Below are 18,003 nucleotides of genomic sequence, written 5' to 3'. Positions count from 1 at the left end.
TTTAATTCAAGGGGTTAAACATAAGGGGCTAGAAACTGTAACTATTTTTATACACATTCCCCCCCATTTTCAGAGGCTCAAATGTAATTGGACAAATGAATATAACCATAAATAAAATGTTTATTTTTAATATTTTGTTGAGAATTATTTACTGGCAATGACTGCTTGAAGTCTGGAACCCATGGACATTACCAAAGACTGGGATACCTCCTTTCTGATGCTTTGCCAGGCTCTAACTTCAGCTGTCTTTAATTGCTCTTTGTTTGTGGGTCTTTCTGCCTTTAGTTTTGCCTTCAGCAAGTGAAATACAAGCTCAATGGGGTTGAGATCAGGTGATCAGCTCAGTTATTGCAGATTATTCCACTTCTTTTCCTTCAAAAGCTCTTGGGTTGATTGGCTCAGTTATTGCAGAGTATTCCACTTATTTTCCTTCAAAAGCTCCTGGGTTGCTTTTGCAGTGTGTTTTGGATCATTGTCTACCTGTACTGTGAAGTGCCATCCAATCAACTTTGCTGCATTTGGCTGAATCTGGGCTGACAGTATATCTCTAAACACTGCAGGATTCATCCGGCTGCTTCTGTCTTCTGTCACATCATCAATAAAAAACAATGACCCAGTGTCACTGAAAACCATGCATGCCCATGCCATCACACTGCCTCCACCATGTTTTACACATGACTATGTGTGCTTTGGATCATGAGCTGTTCCAAGCCTTCTCCACACTTTTTTCTTCCCGTCATTCTGGTACAGATTATTCTTAGTTTCATCCGTCCAAACAATGCTGTTCCAGAATTGGTCTGGCTTTTTTAGATGTTTTTTGGCAAAGTCCAATCTGGCTTTTCTATTCTTCAGGCTTATGAATGGTTTGAACCTTGTGGTGAACCCTCTGCATTTGTTCTCGCGAAGTCTTCTCTTGATTGTAGACTTTGACAATGATACACTCACCTCCTGGAGGGTGTCCCTCACAACATCCAATCTGGATTTTGTAAATGGGTTTTTCTTTACCATATAGAGGATCTTGCGATCATCCATTACTGTTGTCTTCCGTGGAAGTCAAGGCCTTTTTTTTGTTGCTAAGCTCACCAGTGCGTTCTTCTTTCCTCAGAATGTACCAAACTGTTGATTTGGCCACTGCTATCTCTCTGATGAATTTGTTTAGTTTTTGAAGCCTTACAATGGCCTGTTTCACTTGCATTGACTGCTCCTTTGACGCATGGTACAAATAAGTGGTTACTGCCCTCACTGTAACTGGTCACTGCAGAAAGGAGCATTTGAAAGGCAATGCATATGAAAATCGAAAAAAATTTCCAAGCTCAACTTACCGACCAGGGGTGCCTTGCCTGGGGGCTCTGTGGCTAATGCATGTATTTGCAAATGTGTGCAACTAAACCCCGGTTTTTAACGCATACTTTTAGACAGGTCAATTCGGTTGGTCGCAGGTTGGTCAGTAAGTTGAGCTTGGAAATGTCTTTATTTTTCCTTTTGAATGCATGATGTAGGTTCACAGCAATAGATTCCAAATTCAAATACCACACTTAGAATCAACTCCTTTTACTTGCAAAATTGATGAAGAATTAACAAAGGAGTAGCCCACACCTGGCCATGAAACTGCTTTTGATTCAATTGTCCAATTACTTTTGCTGCCTTGAAAAAAGGGGGCCGGCTAATCTTAAGAGCTGTAATTTCTAAACCCTTCCTCTGATTTGTATGTACATACCCTTAAATTAAACCTGAGAGTGTGCACTTTCAGCCCATATCCATTATATAACTATAGCTTGAATATAATTTGGTAAATACTTGAAAAAAATACTAAAATTGTGCCTGTGTCCAAGTATATATGGACCTAACTTTATTAATGTGTGAAAGGATTACATATAATTATGGACATAATAAAGACTGTTTATAGGAAACTGTGCAGTGTGTGCTAAAATGGCTATTGAAAAAGTGTAAAAGAGCCTGTCAACAGCAAAAATCTGTTTTCCTGTAATCACTTAATGATCAGAGTCCTGCGTGATAAGGAAATTGTAGACCACCCAGGCGGATCCTATATCTGGCACCCCCCCCCCCCCCCAGGCAAGGAACATTGACGTGTCATGTGAAAAATGTATGGAGACCCCCTTTTACATTACACAGCCCCCTTACCCCTGGACCCCTTTACATTACACTGCCCCCTTACCCCTGGACCCCTTTACATTACACAGCCCCTGTACCCCTGGACCCCTTTACATTACACTGCCCCCTTACCCCTGAACCCCTTTACATTACACAGCCCCCCATTGGAACCCTTTACATTACACAGCCCCATCCCCCATACAACCCTTTACATTACACAGCCCCCCAATATAACCCCTTTACAATACAAAGCCCCCACCAATAGAACCCCTCTACAATAAATCCCCCCATAGAACCCCTATACAATACAAAGCCCCCCCATAGAACCCCTATACAATACAAAGCCCCCCCCATAAAACCCCTATACAATACAAAGCCACCCCCCCAAAAAAAGAACCCCTTTACAATACAAAGTCACCCCCCCCTCAAAATAACCCCTTTACAATACAAAGCCCCCCCCCCCTCAAAATAACCCCTTTACAATACAAAGCCCCCCCGCCCCCCCTTAAAATAACCCCTTTACAATACAAAGCCCCCCCGCCCCCCTCAAAATAACCCCTTTACAATACAAAGCCCCCCCGCCCCCCCCCGCCCCCCCTACCTTTTTAGGAGGAGAGCGGAGGAGGAGGAACTGTTTAAAGCAGAGAGGATGTGAGAGAGACTCACTGTCACTCCCGAGCCCTGAATACACAGCGATCGGCGCCTCGGCGGGAACTGCAGAAGTTACTATGCTGGTTAATGAGCAGGTGATTGGTTGATAGGCGGTCCTAGCAACCAATCGCCTTCTCATTAACCAGCATAGTAAACTGCGGCAGCGCCGATCGCTGTGTATTCAGGGCTCGGGAGTGACAGTGAGTCTCTCACATCCTCTCTGCTTTAAACAGTTCCTCCTCCTTCGCGGTGGAAGTAGTCTGGCGGCCGGCCCCGGGTGTCACCCTGATCTTCCCTGACACACTGACACCCCCCTAATGTGTGGCACCCGGGGCGGACCGCCCCCCCCCCGCCCCCCCTATTGGTAAGCCACTGAGACCACCTATAACAAAAGCTAAGTGACTTTTCTTGTATCTCTATCGCAACAGACTATTATTTTGCTATGAAAAGGCTAAAAAGTGTTTTTAATTTGTAGCATTTTGTGTGTCTTGTATTGTATTCCTCTAAAGGTAAATGGTTTGTAGATGCATCATTCTTGTTTAGTAAAAGAGACATCAATATACTGCTGTGTTTGTTTCTTTAGGTTTACTGAAATATTTTTCTGAAAACATATATAGATGCACTCTGATTGTTTGTCACTTTAGCCTCTAGATCAGGGTTTCTCAACCAGGATTCCTCCTGAGGTTGCTAGGGGTTCCTTGAGAAATGGGCATTTCTCAGATAAGTTCCCAGTGACACCATTGTTCCTTTTAGCTATCTGTGAAGGGGTTAATCCCCCCAATGATGACAAGAGTAAGGAGCATTCCTCCCACTGACAGTCACACTAATGTGTCATGAGTTGTAGATTTTTTAATTTTAGCAGAGGTTCCTCGAGACCAGAAATTTATTTCAAGGGTTCCTCTGTGTTGAAAAGGTTGAGAAAGGCTTCTCTAGACCAAGCAAAGCTACTCCTTCCTTCGGCTTCAGTAAAGCACAGATGCGCTTATGCTCACATATACAGTACCTTCTTTCCTTATGTGAGCCCATCTCCTTTAAGGCACCCTTGCCATGAGTTGAATCACCCAGTACTTTGCAGCAGAGAAAATTTACACCTGGTCATATTTCATTTGTCAGCAGCCCAGCAGAGATGACCAAATAGTGTTGAACATCAAAGCTGTTGGCTGCTGACCCCGGAACTCCATATCAGAAAAGAGGACAGCCCAAATAAATGAGCTGCAGCTTCCCAGAAGGACAAAGATAGGGGTAAGCCTTTCTTAGCACCCCAATTGAATATTAATTTCTGCATCTGCAAAATGACTACAGCGAACCTGTAATTTGCTCATAATACCAAGTAGCAGGTTCCCTGAGTGATGAGTATGGTCCTCAGGCACTAAACACTGCATGGGGAGGCAAAAGGAAAGGCCATTTGTACCGTACACCCAGTAATACTAAGTATTTGGGGTGTTGGAGTTTGCAGAAAAGGTGAAATATAGACAATTTTCTGTGCCTGCCATTCACAGAACCTGTTACTTTGTCTTGTATTACAAAGTTCATATTCATTTTAAGGACACTAGCCCTGATTAATCAATGTACATTGACATTTAAATACATGCTAAAGTAAGGTATGTCAATATAAACTGATAGGCATTTTTAGCATGCATTAATGCATTTTAAACAGAATTAAATTCTCAAAAAATGTTGACAGGTAGGATTTTTATGACAGAAGCGACACTTTTGGTCTCTTCCGTCATAACAGCTTCTCCTGGCCTGTCAGCATTAACGAACATTGAGCTACGCATGCGCAACTCAGTGTACATTTAGGCCGCTGCTCTGCAGTAATGATTTGACTCCCATGCACATGTGCAAGAGTGACATCATTATGGCCGGCCAATCAATCGACCAAAAGATCTGAAGCTGGAAGGAAGATGGGGGGAAGATAGAAGCACCCTTGACAGTCCAGAGTCCTACATTGCAGATCTGGAGTGGATTGTTTGGCAGGTATGTCTGCCCTAATATGCTAATATTCCAAACACAAGAACAAATTGGGTGCTGGATTCAGATTTTCTTAGTGTCACTGAAATTGCCACTGGGCACACTGGCTCTGGTTCAGCAGCACTCCACAAAATAGGGACTACCCTCAGGTACAGGGAAAAGATCACAGAGTTGAGAAGCCACATGCTGTATATACAGTGGGAATAGAAAAGAATCACCCCCCTTTAAAATAATTACATTTTGTTGCTTTGCAGCCTGAAATTAAGACAAACACAGTTTTTGTTTGATCCAACTGTATTTACCAGTACAACTTATACCATGCAAGTAAAGGATATAACACCAACATATAAGGAAAAATAAAAAAAGATTCAAAAATGGAATCACTAAGTTGGAAAAAGAATTACCCCTCTTATGTCCCTTATGTCCTTATTGGACCACCTTTTTCTTTAATTACAGCATTTAGTCTGTTGGGATATGTCTCTACTAACTTTGCACATCTAGGCAATATTTGCCCACTCTTATTTGCAGAACTGCTCATGTTCAATTACATTTAATGGTGACTGTTTCTGGACTGCAGTCTTCCAGTTATTCCACATATTTTCAATGGGGTTTAAGTCTGGGTTTTGACTAAGCCATGCAAGGACATATGTCTGGGCTCTGACTAAGCCATGCAAGGACATATACGTTGAACCACTGTGTGGCCTGTTTTGCTGTGTGCATTAGGTCATTTTCATGTTGGAAGGTAAACCTTCTTCCCATTGACAACTTTTTGGCAGAGGGCAGCAGATTTTTCTCAAAAACTTGATGGTATTTTGCCCCATCCAATTTTCTTCTATCCTGACTAGTGCTCCAGTCCCTGCTGCAGAGAAACATCCTAATAACAGGATAGTACCACTTCCATGCTTTACTGTAGAAATGGTGTTGTTTGGATGTTGAGCTATATTGAATTTCCGCCAGACATTGTTTGCTGTTGAGGCCAAATAATAAAATTTTAGTCTCATCTGACCACCTTAAACACACCTTGAAGATTCTGAGGCCACATGGAAAAAGATGTTATGGTCAGACAAACTTAATATTGAACTATTTGGCCTCAACACCAAACGATATGTCTGGCCAAATAACACCATTTACATCCACTTTAACTTTCCTATTCCACCAATGATCCACAATCAGATCACACGTTTCTATCCACTGATTAGCTACTATATGTTACTGCGTTTAAAATACTAGGCTTTGCCATAATAAATAACCCTGATGGTATTAAAAAAAGGCTTGAAATCTTTAAATGAGGTCTTGATGTTACTGCCAACAAAGAAAATTGCTACCCTTTCCCTGTAACTACACTATAATCAATTCATACTTTTGTGAATTTATGATTAGCCCTTTAATTTCATCCTTGTCTTTCTTTGAAGTTGTGGAAAATTTCACTTTGCTTAATGTAGCAAGAAATATACAGTTAATAGAAGGTGCATATCCATTTCAGAGAGATAAATGCACCTTATTATTTAATAAATGAGGCACTGGATATTTTAAATTAAATAACAACAATACATAAGAAAGATTTACCAATATTAAATAAATACTTGCAAAGCATTAATTTCTGCAAAACCAGGAATTCTAGGTAAGATTGTTTTTTCCATAATGTAATCTATTTTAATTAGGAATTGAAGCTATGCTTGAGAAAATATGTAAATTAACACTTAAGGTGACGCTGCAATGAGAAAAGTTAGGGGGCTGCAAATGCTGTTTCTCTTGTGTAAAGGCTAGTTGCCAGGATGTCTCTGGTGTCAATGAACAAACAAAACAATGAATGTCATAAAATTGCCAGACTAAGATAGCCACATAGTTAGTCAGATTAAAAAAGATACAAGTCTATCTAGTGCAAACAACAGAAAAAAATAAATAGCAAGCCTTAATTTATAGACCTCAATACCCAAAGTTACCCACAGTTGATCCAGAGGAAGGCAAAAAACATATAAAGCATGGTTCAATTACTGCATCAGGGGAAAAATAAATGCCCCCTCCAGAAGGCAGTCAAATGTTCCCTGGGTCATCAATCTCTGGTGTTATTACCTATAAATGCTAATATCCATTCATAGTTTGTGGGTTTAGGAATGCATACAGTGCTTTTTCTAAAACATTATACTGAGCTGGTCTGAACTAGTTCTTGAGGGAGTCTATTCCACATTTCCACAGATCTAACTGTGAAGAAGCCATTCCATATGTGGATGTTACATTTATTTTCCTCTAGACATAGAGTGCCCCCTTGTGCTTGGTAATGACCTTAAAGTGAATAACTAACTCTTTGCCAAGTTCATTATATGGACCACTTACTGTATGTATTTATACATGGTGATCATATCCCCTCTTAATCTCCTCTTCTCAACAGAGAATAAATTCAGTTTCTCTAATCTTTCCTCATAGCTGAGCCCCTCAATGTATCATATCAGTCTGGTTGCCCTTCTCTGCACTTTCTCTAGTTTCCCAATATTTTGCTCGCTTTTGAAATTGCAGCCTGGCATTGCATGCTATTATTATGTCTATGATCTACCAGAACACCCAGATCCTTCTCCATCATTGACAGTTCTTCTCCTCCTAAAATGTAAAATGCATGCATGTTTTTAGCCCCCCAAGTACATAACTTTACATTTATCAACATCAAACCTCATTTGCCACATAGTTATCCAATTAAAAAGGGCATTGAGGTCTGCTTGTCGTTTGGAGACATCCTTTACAGACAATATACCAATATATAATTTAGTGTCCTCTGCAAACCCTGAAATTGTTCTTTTAATCCCAAACTCTATTCCTTATCTCTACACTTGTTCCAGGTCAGAGACTCTGAAATCATTTGGAGCCATAGCATCAGAATGACAGCCAGGGAACTGGCGTTGTCAAAATTGAGCTCAGCAATGGCATGACAGATTCATTTTAAGCTAATAAATACAATAAATGATTCTGAAATGAATCATGATTCTATGTGCAATATTTAGATCAATACAGATTTGCAATTATTTAAAGATAGTAAATGGCAGCTAACGGTTTGCAAAATATAAGAGACTCTCATGTTCATCTATGATATAAATGATCTGGAAAGTAAGCTTTACAGTCAAATAGATATGTGCAATTTGGAGAATGTCACATCTCTCTCCACTCCCCCCAGAAATATGCTTTATGTGCATTTTCCACAGTTACTACCCATCTATGAGGTCAATCTTAGCAACCTACAGTTCTCTCGATGACACTTTAAAAGAAAGTAATCATACCTAAACAACCTGATGTCTGATCCAATCTGAAAACAAACCATTATACCTTCAATTTTTCATCAAAGTTATTTTGGCGACAGCTCTTACCGTGCACATCAATAACAGTGAGCGCTCCTAAAGTAGCACGGGCACCACCAGACAATTTTCCTCTGACAAGCTCAACTATCTCACTGATCTGTTTATTACTTTTGTCCAAGAAGCCCTGAAGTAAGAAAAAAAAGTTATTTTGCAGTGATAAAAGAATAATATTTTGGAGCTGTATCAGCTGGTACCATTTGGCAATCATTTTGTGGTAAACACTGATTAAGCAAGGAATATAGCTATGTCTAAGTTATCATTTAAACATGAACTGGGCTTGAGAAAGTTATCCACACAGAGCATCCCCCTCCAACTGCAAGGGTTAAATGCTATTTTTTTCCATGGGATAATGACATACCATACCTCTTTCCATTGTCCAAAACTTCCAGGATGTGGACGGGACATGTACAACGCGGTAAAAGCATATGGTCCTGCAGTGTACATGATAATATCGATGAGCTATGACTGCTTTAGAGGAGGAGTGACTTTGAAGGGAAAATATTACGTACAGGAAGAAGGCAGTGGGAGCAAGGAATACGGTATATCCCATTTTAATCATTCCCCCAGACATAAAAAGCATTTACTTCTTGAGGAATTTAGCTTTGGTGAAACATGCCCCAAGGAAGCATAACAACTGCCAATGCTGACCTCTCTTTCAAAACATGCTTGTTCTCTTGCTGCTATGGCGATCCAGTGTATTCAGTATTTATTAGTAGATTCTAAATCACTGACCTAGAATACGTATACAGATTAGGAGTTATGACTTTACTATGGTTTTCTTAAACTCCACACGGACTTTAAGCTAAAGACAGACAGGTCATTATCATTTCCAGGAGGAGGTTCAGTAATGGAGGCCTACATATTTCTCTCAGTCCAGGCTACCTTTAAAATAGTTTAAGTAATCCAATCACTTTTAGAATGTTTAAATTGAAAAATTAAATCCTAATGATCACAAATCTTTTATTATTGTGTATTGTTACACTTATTCAACCTCCAATTAAATGTTTACATTATTTCTGTACACTAGTGAGCAGGCACCACAACCAGAGCATCTCTTTTGTCTTAATTTCAAGGGTTTACCATGCGAAAGAACTCACTGATCAATCAGATAAATGCTTCCTAAAAATGATAACTCAATCAGGCTGATTTGGAGGATAACTTTTATTATTTAAAAAAAGCTCATATCAATGGACAAGTAAACAGCTTTATGTCATATCTTGTTAACACTAGGGGTTGATTTGCCAAAACCAGAGAGTGCAAAATCTGGTGCAGTTGTGCATGGTAGTCAATCAGCTTCTAACTTCAGCCCGTTAAAGTGGTATAAAAGGTTCAGCTTTAACAAAAATAAAAAAGTAACAAACATGTTATACTTACCTGCTCTGTGCTGTGGTTTTGCACAGAGCAGCCCTGTTTTGCTCTCGCTGATGTCTCAACCAATGAAGAGAGGCAGTCCCAGGACAGCCGAGGCTCTCGTGCACACCAGTAGTGTTTTTTTTTTTTCTGCCTCTAAAAGCCTATAAAAGCTCCTGCCACAAAATGCTGTTAAAAGCCTTTGTGTATGAACCCATAGGCTAACACGGAGGTGCCTTTAGAGGCAGGAAAATAAAAAATACACCAGACACCACTGGAAGCAGCTGCTAAAACATCCAATGTGCATGAGACAATCAGGAGAGCTGTGGAGGGATTGGCACACAGAAGGTTTTTTTTTACCTTCATGTATAGAATACATTAAGCTAAAAAAAACTTCAGCCTTGCAGTGAAACCTACCCACTATGCTCTGTGAATAGATGCTTCTGTGTCACACCATTCACAGAGCCTACCTTCTGAACTACAGAGGTCCTGAGAGGAAAAGTTTCAGGAGGCGTAGTCAGTACAGCATACAGGCAGCAAGGTACTATGAGATGTCAAGCCTTTAGAAGTTGAAAGTAAACTAAACGAATGAGCAGAGGAAAAACTGCAAAGCATGCAGTGAATCCTGGAAGCTGTGGAAAGAAATAGCCAGAAGACAATCACAGCATGAAAGGAAATTTTTCAAGTAAGCTTTTACTGGATTGTAAAAAATAACTACTGTTTCTATTGCTATTACAATGCTGATGTTATAAAATCAAAGTGTATGCTTTGACCATAGAACTCCTTTAAGTTACATATATCTACTGTAACCTACATCTAAATTATGTTTGTAAAAAATATGGTTTAGAATGCAACTCTTCTTTAACCACTTGTCAGGTCACCTGTGGTCAGATGACAACTGCACCCTGTTGGAGGCAGGGGCGCAGCGCAAGGTAGTGAACCCGATAGCAGACTGCTGCGGACGGACCGGAACGTGAGCCCAAGATTCCCCAGGGCATGGAGTCTAAGACCCAGCAGGTGTTCACTAGAGCCTCTAGTGGTGAGGATGGACTTGGCTGCAGCTGGGCCCAGGTTGCGGCCCCTGGGGTCCTCCAGGTCATGCTCCATACGGAGAGAAGGGAAGCAGCCACTCAGGAAACACGGAATGGTGATGGGTAAGCCGAGGTCGGGGTAACAGGCAGACAAGGGTAACCAAGGAACAGGCCAAAGGTCAGGGTAACAGGCAAACAGGAATAGTCAGAGACAAGCAAAGGCGGTACACAGAAAAGTAGATGAAGCACACGGGAAACAGGAAACAGGAACAAACACTGTTGAATAGCAAAGCAGACCTGCAGTGCACTGGTTAATATAGACTTCCTGTGATGACCTGTGGGGGCAGGAACAGGAAGTAGAGGTGATAAAAAGGAACCAGAAGTGCAGTCTGACCTCTAATACAGACATGAAGGGACAGGTAAGCTTGCCAACCACTATTGCAAGTCCATGACAGTACCCCCCCTCTTACGAGGCCTCCCCCTACCCCGCCTGGGCCCGGGTTTAGAGGGACACCTCAGATGAAACCTTCTTAACAGACGAGGTGCAAAGACCTCCGATGCAGGAACCCAAGACCTCTCCTCAGGACCAAAGCCTTTCCAATGAACAAGGTACTGAAAAACACCTCTACAGAGTCGGGAATCCAGAACTTGACTGACCTTGTATTCCTGATTATCCTCAGAGACCGGTGCCATGGTAGGGAAAGGATGAGAGAACTTATTGAGGACTAAAGGCTTCAGAAGGGAAACATGGAAGGTGTTAGTAATTCTGAGGCTTTTGGTAGGATGAGAAAGGATATCCACTCCTGGTGAAGAATCCCTACCGACATCCTAATGGGTAGTGTCTGGAAGCGAATAGGGCCCCCTGGGAGAACAGTGCCATCAATTGCCGAGACCACCAACGGCGTAGAGAGGGGTGAAAGGGTGAGCTTCATAGAACAAGCAGTTCTCCAATCCATAAAGTTGCCGGCAGCCCCGGAATCCAGATATGCAAGGGTCGACTGGGGAGAAGTGCTTACGTGAAGGGACACTGGAAGAAGAATACGGGAAGGTGATGTTTCTGGGTCTAATATTCCACCTTCTAAATATATTACCCGAGCGTTTCCCGGGCGAAGTGAACAGGAGTCACGAAGGTGGCCCTTGCCTCCACAATAGAGGCATAAGCCCAAAGTTCTGCATCTAGCACGTTCTTCGGGGGTAAGTCTGGTCAGGCCCAGCTGCATAGGTTCCTCAACAGGCAGAGGATGCTCCACGGGACGGAGTGAGGGGAGCTCAGACTGACTAAGACCTAGGGAGTGTTGGCGTCATTTTTCTATGGACCTCTCCTGAAAACGAATATCGATCTGGTTGCATAAAGAGATGACATTGTCCAGACCGACGGGGATGGTTCTTCCTGCTAATTAGTCCTTCATTCGGTCAGAGAGGCCATGCAAAAAGGTAGCGACCAGGGCCTCATTGTTCCAGCTCAATTCAGCTGAGAGAATACGGAACTGGAGAGCATATTGTCCCACTGAACGGGATTCTTGGCAGAGACGTAAAAGAGCACTAGCCGCTGAAGAGGCCCGAGCCGGCTCCTCAAAGATGTTACGAAAAAGAGCTTCAAGAAGTCGGGCAGGTTGGAAACTACCGGATCATTCTTCTCCCATAGGGGGCAGCCCAGGCTAGACCTTCACCGGAAAGGAGGGAAATAATATAGGCTACCTTTGCCCGATCTAACAGGAAGTTTTGCGGCTGAAGCTCAAAATGGATGGTACATTGGCTAAGAAATCCCCTGCAGGCCTTGGAGTATCCAGAAAAATGGATTGGAGGAGGTAGTTGCAGCAAATGCGAGTCTGTGACTGGTGCGACAGGCCCAGCCACTGGTTGCTCTTGGGGTTGCGGATTTGGGGTTCCCAACGAGGTCTGAAGCTGTTCAAAGCGGGAAGCCAGATCCTGTAGGAATCGCATCACCTGAGTCTGATTAGCTTCTTACGTCTCGAGTCTGTGAACTAAGCCCTGCAATGGATCATCTGGGGGGAGCGGCACGTCAGCCGGGTTCATGGCTGTTCAAACTGTCAGGTCACCTGTGGCCAGATGACAACTGCACCCTGTTGGAGGCAGGGGCGCAGTGCAAGGTAGTGAACCCAATAGCAGACTGCTGCGGATGGACCGGAACGTGAGCCCAAGATTCTCCAGGGCGCGGAAGTCTAAGACCCAGCAGATGTTCACCAGAGCCTCTAGTGGTGAGGATGGACTTGGATGCAGATGGGCCCAGGTCGCGACCCCTGGGGTCCCCCAGGTCACGCTCTGTAGGGAGAGAAGGGAAGCAGCCACTCAGGACACACAGAATGGTGATGGGTAAGCAAAGATCGGGGTAACAGGCAGACAAAAGTAACCAAGGGACAGGCCAAAGGTCAGGGTAACAGGCAAACAGGAATAGTCAGAGACAAGCCAAAGTCGGTACACAGAAAAGTAGATGAAGCACACGGCAAACAGGAAACAGGAACAAACACTGTTGAACAGCAAAGCAGACCTGCAGTGCACTGGTTAATATAGACTTCCTGTGATGACCTTTTGGGGGCAGGAACAGGAAGTAGAGGTGATAAAAAGGAACCAGAAGTGAAGACATGAAGGGACAGGTAAGCTTCCCAACCACTATTGCAAGTCCATGACACCACTTCCTTACTGTTGGACGTCATATGACGTCCTGGGCTTTAAGTGGAGATATCTGAATGATGCCTGCAACTGCAGGCATCATTTAGATATAATTTTTCTTAGCCTGCAATTCTCTTCACCATAAGAACAATCATAGAGGCTGTTCAGCACTACTACTGCTTGATTGTTCTTACAGGAGCAGGAGGGGACGTCCCCCTCTCCCTCTGCCCTCCGGTGCTTCTACCGCCTTGCCTGTGTTATCAGCAAGCCGGAGAAGGAATCTGCTGCCGGCAGAAATACACCATAGAGAATACCGAGGATCAGATGGTCCCCAGCAGTCTCTATGACTCTTGGAGGCCCGAGGGCGACGTTATGACGAGATTTTTAAGTACTGAAGTTTGGCGCCATTTTACAAGTGTGCGCAATTTTAAAGATGACATATTAGGTATCTATTTACTCGGCATAACATTATGTTTCACGTTATATAAAAAGCATTGGGCTAACTTTAGTGTTTTGTTTTTTTTTTAAATTCATGAAACAGTTTTTTTTCCCAAAAAAAACGCATTTGAATAATTTCTACACAAATACTATGCGACATAAAAAGTTGCAATGACCTTCATTTTATTCCCTAGGGTCTCTGCTAAAAAACACATATAATGTTTGGGGCTTCTGAGTAATTTTCTAGCAAAAGAATGAGGATTTTTACATGTAGGAGCGGAGTGCCAGAATTGGCCCGCTATGGAAGTGGTTAAGGGCCTGTTCACACTGGAACAGAGTGCAGTAAAGGCGCACTCCATGGACATGGGTGTCATTTTATTGTTAATAGCACCCCAAATGCATCTTTCAAACTCACAGTGCTCTGCGATTTGGTGCGGTGCAATCTGAAAAAAGTAGTGCTTGTACTGCTTTTTCTGCATTTAGGTACACTTGGCAGCCTATAGAAATTAATGGGCTGTCAAAAGCAGAACGTGAGGGACTGCATGGGAGAATGCTAGCCTTTTAATATGAACCGGCTATAAAAGTTATCCATTTTAGACACATATTAGGAAGAACGCACTGGTTAAATGCCATTCATACGGATCTAAGGGACACCAGTGCTCAGAGCTAAGCAAATCCTTGCAAACTCTGCTACAAGTATCTGAGAAGCAAAACATAGAACTAGACAATCAAACATAAAGCCTGAGTGCACTGAATAATGCAGATCAATAATTGTATCAACATAAAGAATCATAAAATTGCACTTACAAATAATGAACCTAAGAGCAGACATGTAGAAATAAAATCACTCTTTGGCTGCATATCTCATTAACAGAAGCTTTCAACCCAAACAAGGCCTCTTGTACACTGTACTGATGTATGGACATTATACATTTCTGGCATAAAAAACTTGAGCATGGACTGTACAGCATGCGCACGTATTTGCAAACATGTGCACACAAACGTAAAACCTTTTTTTAGCTTGAAGAAAGTGTGGTGCATGCCTTTATATGCATTTGTGCAAAAATACTGATCGGTAATGCAGATTTCTGTATTTTTTAATTAATTTTTTTCACTAATCTATATGCAGTGCATGTTTACACACCTGTGTGTACAGGTTCATTGAAAACAATAGTCATTTACATCAGTAAGAAAAACAAAAAAACCTGTATGCCTAAAAATGCTGTGTTTTTAGGCGGCAGTGTGCAAGAGGCCTAAAGCTGGCAAATGGAGGAGATCAACAACTACAAGATCCTATCCATGCTGGCAGTAAATAGGGGCTGCTAGCTGAACACATACTTGAACCCCACTGGACAGTGTTACTGTTATCACCCTGCTCAAACACACTGTTACTGAGATATTTCAAGGCTATGCTTCAAAGTGAAAGAAACAGGGTGCTGCAAACCACTCTAAAGAAAAACTTTTGATGGTGGAATATAGGTTTACAGAGTAATTTGTTTCTCTATGCCAGCTCCAAAGTTAATTTTATGTAAGTGCAATTATTTATGTTATTAAATGTATTGATCTGTGCTATTCTGTGTGTTTAATTTTGTTGCTGAGTTTTCCAGTTATCTTTTTTGCCTAGACCCCCATTTTAACAAAAGTAATCGACTTGGCCATCTTCAAGGACACATTAGCCCAAGAATCTGATGACTGCTGTAGGTCACAGCCATATATAAAAATATTGATGAAAGGGGTTAATGAGTAACCTATTGCTCTACCATGCTTTCACATTTTAGTGTAAGCCAACATTACTTATGCATATAGTCAAAAAATATCCCATAAAGAGTGTGGGAAAAGGCGTTATATAGTTGGCTTTAAATAGGCAGAAAGACAAAATAAGTAGTGTTCCTTAAATTGTTTATTCCTTTGAAAAAATATACCATTCCTAAACATTCAAAATGTAATGCTGCAACATAAAACCGAATACAAGACAAAACATATAAACGTAAATAACAACCGGTCGGTACACTGGTGCCTATTGCCTAGGATGGGGTGTTCACAGCTACCGCTGTATAATAACTTATATAGGAAAAAAAAAAAACCCTTCCTTAAAGCAAGTCCCTTGGAAGCTCAGACAGCGTAAAAGCTCATGATAAATAGAGATGAATCCATATAATTGTCAAATGTTGCGGTAAAACAGGATACTATGAGGGAACCCATGAATGAATGCGTTACTTTCCATTTGGTGAAATAACCCTTTGAGGGATATACCCTGGACATTACGGGAAATTCATTGTTACCATACTAGGACAAGATTGAATTAAGTAACGCATTCATTCATGGGTTCCCTCATAGTATCCTGTTTTACTGCTATATTTTGATATTTATATGGATTCATCTCTGTTTATCATGAACTGTTATGCTGTCCCAGCTTCCAAGGGACTTGTTTTAAGGAAGGGGGGGGGTTTCCTTTATAGGTGATAATACAGCGGTAGATGTGAAAACCCTATCCTAGGCAATAGGCACCAGTGTACCAGCCTTACGTTATTTATGTTTATATGTTTTGTCTTGTCTTCTATTTTATGTTGCAGCATTACATTTTGATCAGTGTTTAGGAATGGTATATTTTTTCAAAGGAATAAACAATTTAAAGGAACACTACTTATTTTGTCTCTCTGCCTTTTTAAAGCCAACTATATAATCACTTTTCCCACACTCTATATGGGATATTTTTTTTTACTGTAGGTCACAGCCATCAGATTCAGATAAGTATGCATCTGGGGTGCATATGGGTAAAAAGTTAAGGAAGGCTAAGCAGAAATAATAGCTATGCTTTGCCTAAAAATACAGTTTTAACCAAATTATTTTCATATATATATATTTTTTTATCTTATGAAATGAAATGCCATTGAACACTGAATGTGAATGCAGATATCCATAGGATTTTACTTACAGGTAAAGTGCCTTCAGTAATAGCTTCGGATACCTCCTTGGTCCAGTAAATTGAAGAAACACATATAACTACTTGACCAGGCCACTGTAAGACCCACTGCTTCCGAGGAACCTATGAGTAAAATATTTATACAATATAGTAGTTACAAAGATTGAAAAAAGACACCTGCCCATCAAGATCAACGAGTAAATATAGTATAATAAACAATAAGTGTTTACATTTTTTTTTGAGGTATCCTAAAGTGCAGGTGTGTTCTTGGTTGCTGTATTGAGGTGGCATTCAGAATGAATAGCCCTGCAAAGCAACACACACATACTCGTATGTTTAAAGTGTGTTTTACCATGCACCACCACAACACATACAGTATTTGAGAATATGCCCCTACATGCTTTAAGCCTTTATTTTAAAGGATAGCTGTATTGTACTTTATTATTCTTTTATTACACATATCCTGTAAGCCTCTTCCAAACACTTGCAGTCTGGAATACCCAGACATCAGGCTGGATGACAGCTTTGATGAAGAAGTGAAAACCAACAAGATGGAGGAGGGCTTCTGTGGGATGCAGAGCAGACTGGAAGTTATGTCGGGGGGGGGGGAGCTATGCATTTCATGGCTGCCCAAGCTTCTTTCTCAAGCTAACCAAAACTTTCCTGGCTGCAAGTGTTAGGAAAAGGCTTCCCATCCCAGATGCATGAGCCGACTGCTCACGGATAACATGTAAAAGGGTAATTTCCTCTTTTTACATGAGTTGCCAATTTATTAGTGTTTCTCAGTACATTTAATGCTAAACTTAGTTTTAATGCCCACTGGTGTGTTGTCTTGGTTCTGGAAGTCTATCCATCTATCCACCCAGTGTTTCTATCCTGGTCTGAGGTTCCCTGTTGTTGTGAGATGTCCACTGGAAGCCCTTACTATGTGATGCACCTGATTTTAATTGTCAAAATGTGAGTTGCCATTTGTCTTTACCACAATAAATATGTTAATAAACTACACTCAGATTGCACCCTGCTATTCTTCTGCTGAACTATTTTTTTTTACGAATGTCTCCTAGCAGCTGCTTCCATGTACAGACAGTAGGCATTCTGGACCACGAAAGTTTGATTAAATTGCTTGTACTATCTGATTCAAGTTTCTCCTGGAAAATAATAATTGGAATTTGAAAATATAATTTTCAAGATAGAAAATGTTTCCAATAGCACAGTGCGCAACACAGTGCAATACAAGGCAAAATAAAAATAAAAATCACATACGGTCATAGCATATGCAGAAAGAAATGCAACTGTATGGCAGCACAAGCAGTGCAATATCAGAGCTCAATCACAATGTAATGTTTCAGGAAAACTAAACACTCCTAACAGAGGAGAAAGAAATAAAACAAGTAACAGGTCAAAAGGGAAAGGGAATTTCCACCGGAGGAAGCAGATAATAATACAGATAACATGAGGAGACCAGATAACGCCTAACCCATTAGCAATATGTCCATCACCAGCTGGGGAGGTGCCCGGGATGGATCATCCACCCATGGCTGCCACAGGAATA

At 41.4% G+C, this 18,003-nt stretch overlaps 1 protein-coding gene across 1 annotated transcript in view; it reads right to left on the bottom strand.

The window, feature by feature from the left end:
• Positions 1–18,003, bottom strand: part of LOC309559164 (dynein axonemal heavy chain 3-like) — a 480,621-nt gene that overhangs the window by 327,714 nt on the left and 134,904 nt on the right. The window contains exons 13-14 of the mRNA XM_082262311.1: positions 16,464–16,574; positions 8,088–8,202 (exon numbers count right to left, since the gene is read on the bottom strand). Of these exons, the coding sequence (XP_082118437.1) occupies positions 8,088–8,202; positions 16,464–16,574 (226 nt within the window). The remainder of the gene's footprint in view (positions 1–8,087; positions 8,203–16,463; positions 16,575–18,003) is intronic.

The sequence above is a fragment of the Pelophylax lessonae genome (genome assembly GCF_965119305.1).
Source record: "Pelophylax lessonae genome assembly, chromosome: 6".
Taxonomy (NCBI): Eukaryota; Metazoa; Chordata; class Amphibia; order Anura; family Ranidae; genus Pelophylax; species Pelophylax lessonae.
This window is presented reverse-complemented; position numbering and strand designations above follow the sequence as displayed.